We start from the raw sequence: 9,358 nt of genomic DNA, 5'->3' as shown, positions 1-9,358 counted from the left end.
ATATATGTATATTTTTACAGCCTCTCATTAATATTAAACGCGATCCACTTTCCGTCATGTCGATGTGAAGTAAAATCAGAGCGCACGAAGAACAAGCGACACGATTATTGTTGTCAGATGTAAGTACATATTTTTTTTTTTTTTTTTCCAGACATTTTCGAGTTTTATTACGTGAGGTGTAATAAAAAATTTTTTTTGGTCCGAAAAAACGCGACTGTCCCACTTCGAATCGTCCGAAAACGCGCGTTCGCGCGCGAATTGTTAATTTTAATCGAGGGGTGGAATAGAGAAAGGGTGGGGAGAGGAGAAAGTGCGACGATTGTCTATAAAAAAGTGCCGACTGCGTTCGCGGGGGAATCCGCACAAGTGCCCTGTAGTTTGATATGCTTTTGTGTGTCGTACCTTTCTGCGCTTCCTTCTCCTTTTCCTCCGTTCCCCCTCCCCCGTGCTCCTCAGGCACGGCGGACGTAACATACATTTTAACGTACATAGAAAGAGACGTCGAGCTTTATGCTCCGCGCCAAGGGAAGAGTGAGCGAGGGGTGCGAGAACGAGGGAAGCTCCCGGGTGCTTCCGTTAACGATGTCACAAGTGATATCTCGTGTATTCTGGAGGGGGGGAGGAAGAGCAGAGGGAGGGCTCTCTCCCTGTGGATTGGTCCCGGCGATATTCACGGCGGTTTGCGCAAAGTGACACAGATCCGCACTCTCTCTTTCGCCACTGCAACGTCCGCGCCCCGCTAAAAGTGGCTGTCTGGTGATTCCCCGCGTGAGTTTGATATCGCGTCAATACGTATGTCAATCCCCCTGTCCGCAGTTTCACCGCCGCCATCGGCGGCGGTTCTAAACGCGCGCGCGCGTGACTGTATAATCCGAGAGAGCTTTATTTATCCGATATGAGGTTTCGATAATCGGTGTGTGAGGATATAACACGATCGTACGTACGTCCAAGAGAGTGAAAACCTACGATACGACGGGAGGGGGTTGGATGCCGATATATATGTATATATATATATATATATATACGAGGATGCAGATCTATCGGTATCTTCCTCGCGTTGGGGAGAGGGGACAGAGGAGGAAAGGGAGAACGAGATGCAATTTCCACAGTCGTTTATTGCGATTTACGCGAGTTTCGTGAAAATGAAACGCCGACTATAGAGAGACGGCATTGGTAATGCATAGATGCGCGATATCGGACTCGATTCCCGCTGGAAGATAAGGACGAGGTTTCCTCATGATGATGAGTAATCGATTTTTTTTTCTCTCTCTTTTTTGTATCGAGGCGACGCGTGTGCAGACCGGAAAGCGAGATGATATCAACATTCGGGAAAAACGTGCAAGCGTCAAAACGTTATAATAAAGTTTTTACGTCCCCGTTTTCATAGCGTAGGCGCGCGCGCGTGCATCCAATCTACACCTTAAATTTAGAAACCATGAATGATGCGATGTTTACGTGAGTCACAAACACGGTGGTCTGGTGGACGGTATAAGACATTCGGCTGCACTCTTGTGGGATATTTTCGTTTGCCCGTTTAATCGCTGCATTCTCGGAAAGACGAAATCAAAAAGGCGAGATTTTGCGAAGCGAAAAAAAACAAGAACTGTGAAACGTAATTATTCAGCAATCGGTAATGTAAGTTTTTACGATATTTAGTCGAAATTACTTTATCGCGGGATGTTGTTGGGGGCTAAAAAACGTTCGAAAGAAGATTACGGGAGATACTTGTCGCGGTAAATACCAGAAGAAGAGAAGGAAAAAGTAGACGTAATGAAATCGCGGAAGTATAAAAGTCTCGTCTAATGAAAAATTATAAATATATTGTAGCGCGAAGCGCAAAACAAAAATTTATCGTCACGCGAAGCGCAAAACAAAAATTTATCGTCACGCGAAGCGCAAAACAAAAAAAAAAAAAGGATTCGGATAAAAATTTCTCGAACGAGAAGATGCCTCGATGCATCAACGATGTAATGTAGTAAAAGTCGATACATCGATTCGTTTTTACTTCGCTATCGATGAAATGTATTATTCTCTCTTTTTCTCTCTCTCTTTTTTTACGAATATTAAAAAATACAAATTATGAAGCGAAGGAAGGAGGAAAGTTTTTTTTTCTCTACTTGCTCTACGCGAGTTCTCAATTTTTTTTTCTTTGTCTACACGGTTCGCCTATTTAAATCAATAGATGGCCCTCGTGGTACAAACCGCCGAGAGAGATTCTCGCGGTTAATTCGCTTTCTTCGCGCCGACAGTGTGTGTGCATAGCGTTACTCGGAATCCTAGAATTAAACCGGGGAGAGAAAAACCGGGGTGGATAAGACCGCCGTGCGGTAAAACTTCTTCTCTTTATCTCTTTCTCTCTCTCTCTCTCTTTCTCTTGTCGGACGAGTCTCGGGGTTTCTATACTTTTTTTTCGTGTTTCCGTATTGTTAAAATTTCCCGCGCCGCGCGTCCCAAATAATTAAGTAGATATATCCTTTCGCGGTCGTGTGTGTGTGTCTGGCGACAGCCCCGCCGCAGGACTTTTTCCGGATCTTTAATGTCGGATCTTTCAGTCGCCACGCTACTCGCCGGCAGTGTTTATTTCGCGTAGCCGTTGAAATGCGCAACAGAAGCCGCAAGGTGCGAGGCCACGATGCAGCGAGGTATTGTATATATACGCGTCTTATATCCATTTCCTCTTTTACTCTCCGTTTTTAGAATATCCTTTCTCTCTCTCTCTCTCTCTCTCTCTCACCCTGATAAAACGTGGACTATACCAGGTCAATTGGATTATTAGGATGTACACGCCGCGCTGTTCGCTCCGAAATAATCTCGACCAGTGAGAGATACCCACATCTGAGGACGCTACGACCGCAATTGATTAATCCAAATCTCCGGCTCTCTTGGTCCCGTTGGTTCGTAGGTTACAATACCTCCGGTCCTCCTCTGCAACCCACCATACGAGAAAAAAAAGAAAAAGGGACACTACAGAATTGGCTCCGGGTTTCGATCGGTGCTTCAAAGATTCACGATATTGCGAACTCGATTTTCGCTCACTTTCGTTTGCCATTTCCATGTCTTTATTTTTTCTTTTTTTGTTTTTTTGTTTTTTCTAGTGTCGTTCTTATAGTTATCACAATCCGTTTTGGACGTTCGTCTCGCGCGATTTTCAGACGCAAAACCAAAGCAAAAGACTAAAAATCTGAATCAATATTTAACGCGATATTTGTTTAAGTTTTATTTTTTGTTTCGCTTTTTGTTTTGCTTGCTGATTATTTTTTGTTGCTGATTATTTCGTGACATATGTATTTTGCGCGTGAATATAAATTTATTAATACACAACAACAAAAATATTTTGTTACAGAAAGTGTAACAATAATTGTTTGCATCAAGAGTTTCACAAATGTTTGTGTGATTTAATTTTCTATAAACGTCTTTTTCGGATTTAATTATCGGAGTTTCACGCGACTTCGAGAGATGAGTTATCTCACGAATCCAAATATGTCGCGTGATGCGGTCTTTTGTGGTAACTTAAAATAAACTTAGTCACACACACACACACACACACACACACAGAGACAGACACGTGTAGCAAACACGTGTCATCACACAAAACGGATTTGATAATCTATAACTGACACATAAAAACAAACGTGTTCCAAATATAATTGAGCGTATTTATCTCGCAAAGAAAATGTTTCGCAATTGAACTCGTTAATTAATCAGAATTATAACATAAGTGGCCAGTGGTAGGGAATTGGAGCTATCAGATTACACAGCAAGCGCGAGTTAAATTGCTTCTGTGCTAATTACATCAATCTTTCTTTCATGTCTACTCGTGGGCACTGCTCATTGTGCGCGCCGGGTAGATTAACGAGATAAGTAAAAGTCGAGCTCACGAATCGTGCAAAACTGCAGTAGAACTGGGCGCGTTCGAGTTACCTGTTTTCGTGGCGAACGGATCCTTGGGATGATTTGTCTTGATGGCGTTCATTCTCCGATTCTGCGGCTGGCCGCCGGCGGTGCATCCGACGACGGGCGTCTGGCCGAGGCCGTGGGGCCCGGTGGTGACCGCGCCCCCACCAGACTGCAGATGGGACATTTGCTGGCCGCAACCCGGGGGCCCGACGGTCCCAGGCCCGCCGGGAACACCTGGAGGCGCGCCTGGTGCCCTCACACGTGGCTGCTCGACCGGTAATACGCGACGTCTCTTCTTCGGTAGTTTGGCTCGCGCCTGCGTGTGACTGTAATACATCGCAAAGTTGCTAACGATCACGGGCACCGGCAGGGCGATCGTGAGAACACCGGCTAATGCGCAGAGCGCGCCAACGAACATCCCGATATACGTTTTCGGCACCATGTCCCCGTAACCGACGGTGGTCATCGTCACCAGGGCCCACCATAGACCCAGCGGTATGCTCTTAAAGTCGTTCTTCGGATTGTATTGCGTGCGCTCCGCGTAATACACGAGACTGGCGAAGATCACGATGCCGAGAACGAGGAAGAACACGAGCAGCGTGAGCTCCTTGGCCGAGGCGCGAAACGTCTGTATCAGAATCTTCAGACCCGAGGAGTGGCGCGTCAATTTGAACAGCCTCATGATGCGTATGATGCTCAAGAACTCGAGTATGTCGGCGTTCTCCATGTGAGCCTCGAATCGCTGCAGCGCCAGGTCGACGTAAAAGCTCAGTGTCGCGACCATGTCGATCAGGTTCACCGAGCTTTTGATGAAGTCGCAGCGATTCGGACTCGCGGTGATGCGTATCAAGAACTCGAGGGTGAACCAGGCGTTGCACAGGCATTCGATGTAAAAGAAGACGTCGTGGGCGTTGGTGCGCGTCTTGTCCACCACCCAGGACGAGACGTTGTCAGTCTTTACCAAACGTTTCACGATCATCGGCACTCGCATGTCCGGATGGGTCTTCAGGCAAAACGAGAGTATCGAAACGCAGATGAAGAGAACGGAGATTATGCTAATTACCTGAAATCAGAAATCCGTCCGATGTGTTCTTTTGTAAACTGATTATTGTTACAAATCGCAATCGATAGAAGAAAAAAGATGGAAAAACAAAAACTTTGAACATAAATTCACATAAATTTTTAATTAGAGGCAATTTTGTTCACAATTTTTTTGAATTTAAAATAATACCTTAGCTGCGACGGAGGAGTAGGGTTCATCGAAAAGCGACCACATCTGAGGCTTGAGCTTCTGCCACCACGTGAGGGTTCCCTCGTAGTACGCCTCCTCGAAACCGAATTTTCTGGCCAGCTCCTCTTCGGTAGGCTTCTCGGTGTCGAGATCCAACCTGTCGAGGACTGTCAGCGTTTCCTGCGTATCCCGGTGCTGCAATGGCGTGGGTGGGACGAAGGTGGTGGGGGGAGAGAGAGAGATGCAACAACGATTGTTATTTGTACCTGCGAAACTCTTTCTCGGATGTGCTTTGTCTTGAAGCAGATAAAGCGCGTGAAAAGCGATACGCGGGCCGTTGTGTGCGCGTCTCCTTGCGAGCGAAAAGCGAAAACCTGTTCAATTTTTCAGTCAGTCTTTCCCGTACATTTACTCGTCCCCGTATCATTCCAAGTTTTTTACGCACTCATCGGATTATATATTTTTATCTTTTGTAGTATATTTATTTTTTTACACAATTAAAATTTGCAAATATTCACACATATATATATATATATATATATATATATATATATATATATACAATCCAATGGCTCGGAATTTCTCAGATTCAACAAGTGAAAATTGTTTTATATTAAAAAAAAAAAAAAATCAAAAACAGAAAAAAAGTTTTTGACACCCGAAAGCAATTGAGGCGACACGTTTATGTGTACGTATATTGCGAGATTACAAGTGTGTAATTTATGGAAGACGTCTACTCCTCGGTCTGTACTTTGCGCTTCTCGCAATAATCAATCTTTCCAGCGTGTTTAGTAGGTCGTTTGATACGATCTGCTGAAAATGCTGGAAAAGTTTACCTCGCGACGCGCCATATCCTTTGTACATCTCTTTTTGACGTACATATCTTCGTAAATCTACAACATATAGGCGTACGTCAACGTTCCATACACAGCGACATGAAAATTTCGCAATTTCGTCCGTGTATTTCCACAACGAAAATTTCGCGTGCAGCCCCGCGCTTTTAAATAGGCGTGATGATCACACATGGCGCGCGTGCACATGTCAGACATGTTATTAGCTTACGATATACCTGCGTGTAGGTCATCCAACAGCAAGGCTCGACCTGATTTGAGTCGAGCCCCCAGAAATCGAGCTCCTCCTCGAAGAGCGGGCCGCACACGTCCGTGGGATAGTGCAGCTTTCCCGTGCGATAGTAATTGAGCACCTGAGCGAAGACGCCCGGGTGACGGTCGAAGAAGTACTCGTTGAGGATCGGGTCGTAATTGGCGAGGGCCTCGGTTAGCCGCGACAGCCTCGTCGCCGGGATCTTCTTCAGGGTCGCCTTGTACGTCTCGTGTCGGATCCCGCCCACGTTCAAAACCACGCGGTTTTCCGCGTCCATATTAATCAAGTTCATTTTGAATCGCAGCTCTGCTACCGCCGGCCCCGACTCACAGAAACCCAGGTGATCTGCGAACATGCATCGACGCTTTCGTCGCATGATCGAAACTCGTCTCGATTTTAATTTATATTCTACACCTGTAAAACGATTCGTTGGGATGAAAAAATTTATGCGGGACTCTCGAGGATTATGTTTAAAAAAATCTCACTCGGTCATCGGAATCATCGTTTGTTAGCGAGTCTGAGAGGATCGTAATGCCTGAGAGAGGATCAAGCGACCTTTGCGCGAGGAGAGCGCGTTTTATTGCGAAATGATTTTATCTCGCAACGTATCATCTCCCGATTTTGCCGATCGCTTTGACGGTCCCGTAATCTCATTTGGATTACATGCGGCGCGGCCGACGAAACGTGTCACAATGGTGGCCGTTCATCGATGCCCGTATTCGAATCCTCGCAGAGACCGGGCCGATTCGCAAAAATTGACGAAACGAAATCGAGAGGTTGCTCTACTTATAATGTTACTCTTGCGATAACAATTGTGCGACGTTCGACATTTAATCAAAAGCCGCTTGTTACACGATTCGAGATTTTGTCTAGCGCGAATATACCGGCGTTAGAATTGCTCTCCGGTTTTTTAATCCTAGTGTCTTTGTGTGTACGAGAGAAACACTGTGTGTGTATTCATCCAACTTTCATCTGCGCTTTCGCGCTTATGACGCAGCGAACAAAAAACAAAAAAAAAAGTACATCCTCGCTGCGAGGAAAATAATTGGTGCCCGAAATACGCGCGCTCAAGCTGCTATTACGGGGGAGGGGGGGGGGCAGAAACACGTGAGATTACACAATTGCGATTAAACATGTATAACACACAATTAGAGAAGATGAGAAATCGGACGAGAAACTCGGCGGAATAAGAAATATTTTATTCGACAAACTTAAAAGTTTGTTAAAACGCTCTTTTTATCGTTTGCCTCGCGCATTATCTCATTTTTTTAATGAATTTATCGCATATTTGCGCGCATGTTTTTGCATTTAATTAACTCCTTTCTCGTCGAAGCGTTCCCCATTGCGTTTATTTCGCTCGCTGAGCAAGTTTTTTTTTTTTTTTTTTTTTTTTTTAAGTATTTCTATTCTGGAGCGCACAGCGCCGAATATATCTTTACTTATCGACGCGTTAAAGTACGCGTCGATAAATCCGTTTGACGCGATTCAATGGAAGGGCGCTTCCACGATGATATTTTTAGATTTAAATTTTAGCGTGAGTCCTCGATTGGAGATGAGAGACGCGCGTCTCCGTAGCCCGAATGAAATTGAAATTTTATATTGCGGGGAAGAAAAAAAAACACAAGAAGTGAGAAACGACGAGGGTTTTCCTCGGGATCAGATTTCGCAAATTCGAATTTTCCGCAAACAGTCTCGAGCCTAAGAAGAATATAAAGAAAATTGAAACATCATTTCATCGTAAAGAGATCTGAAACATTTACCGGTGTTACGATTGTTCGCCGCGAGGCGTAAAAGGCAAAGCGAACAACTCGCGAATATAAATAGACATACGAATGTATCATGTAAAAAGTGTTGAGCGCGCATTGAAATGAAAGGGACAGATGTATCGGCTTTTCACTGCCGTCTGTGTGTAACGTCGTTCCTTTGTAACGTCTACTTGGGCAAAAAGTTACACACTCGGCGGTTTACAAAAGCGTGCGCGACAATGCGCGCGCGACTACGCGCGACCGTGTCGCAACTACGTACATACGTACGAGTACGTACGTAGTTGTTCCGTTTCGATTTGTCAAATCACGCGCACGGGATGCGCGCGAACCACCTGCCGCGAAGGAAGGAGCCCCCGTTCGTCGACGATATCGCGCTGCCTACTACTATCAGGCGGGTGCATCGCGCGTGTACTATGTGCGGCGAGGTCGATGCGCCTGAGTCCTCGAATTAGCGCGCATGGACGTGATTCTAAATCAACCCTGATCGCCGGCGACGGTGGCGGGAAACGTGGAGTCGCCGCCGCCGCCGCCGCCGATCGAATCTTCGAGGTCGATGCGCATTCCCGTGACGTCATCCGCGAACGTATTTTCGCACGTGCCGCTAGCGGAGAGAGAAAGAGAGAGAGTACACTCACGGGGAGATGATCGAGCGAACGAGAGAAAGAGTACATATCTGAGTAGGGGAGGGAGGAATATATCGCACGGTGCGACGCGTCCACGAAGCGTTTCTCTCGCACGCAGTCGAGAGCTCGGCTAACGAGGCGTTTGTGTCCATGAACGCCGCGGAGCTACAAATTAGCGTCGGGCGAAACGACAACGGCGGCGGAAGCGGCGGCGGCGTCAGGCGGCGTCAGGCCAACCCCTTGTCGCGCGAGAATCGATAGTCTGCGTGCACGAAAGGCCGATAAGGTCGCCCTCCGTGTATACGCTCTCTCTCGTCGACATTACCGTCCGCGTAACTCGCTCGCATTTCGCGAAAACCGGATCGAAGAACAATCACTCGCTCGTGAAATCCTCCCCCGAGACGAGATCGAGGCGAGCGCGATCGGGCCGGCGTAGAACGCGCGAGATATGGCAATCCGAGAAATCAATGAACGGTCGGAGCGCACGAACCGAAAGCTAGAATCGCCGGAATAGGTCGGACAAGAGTCGACGTGGTGGTCAACGAAGCCGAGAGCGTTTCTATAGTTATAACATGGACGATCGCGCCGACTACTGGATGAAACGAACGACTTACGTACGAACGGCTTTAGCAAACCCTCGTCGAGGACCGATGTGTTACGTCGATTGAAACGAGGGAAGATTCACGGGGATTTAAAACTCGTGAGAGGGTGAATCACGATCGTGCCGACCTTCCCTC

The 9,358-nt window shown here is 46.5% G+C and overlaps 1 protein-coding gene across 1 annotated transcript in view; it reads right to left on the bottom strand.

Moving 5' to 3' along the window:
* Positions 1-1,900: 1,900 nt before the first annotated feature.
* The window catches only part of LOC109861840 (potassium voltage-gated channel protein Shaw-like), an 8,129-nt gene continuing 671 nt past the window's right edge, over positions 1,901-9,358 (bottom strand). Inside the window, exons 2-5 of the mRNA XM_020441672.1 lie at positions 6,198-6,577; positions 5,129-5,323; positions 3,922-4,960; positions 1,901-2,925 (exon numbers count right to left, since the gene is read on the bottom strand). Coding sequence (XP_020297261.1) covers positions 2,861-2,925; positions 3,922-4,960; positions 5,129-5,323; positions 6,198-6,524 — 1,626 coding nt within the window. The 5' untranslated portion in view covers positions 6,525-6,577 and the 3' untranslated portion in view covers positions 1,901-2,860. The remainder of the gene's footprint in view (positions 2,926-3,921; positions 4,961-5,128; positions 5,324-6,197; positions 6,578-9,358) is intronic.

Source organism: Pseudomyrmex gracilis, unplaced genomic scaffold (assembly GCF_002006095.1).
Source record: "Pseudomyrmex gracilis isolate BER0280 unplaced genomic scaffold, ASM200609v1 scaffold_9, whole genome shotgun sequence".
NCBI classification, from domain to species: domain Eukaryota; kingdom Metazoa; phylum Arthropoda; class Insecta; order Hymenoptera; family Formicidae; genus Pseudomyrmex; species Pseudomyrmex gracilis.
Note: the sequence above shows the minus strand (reverse complement) of the source record. Positions and strands in the feature narration are given on the sequence as shown.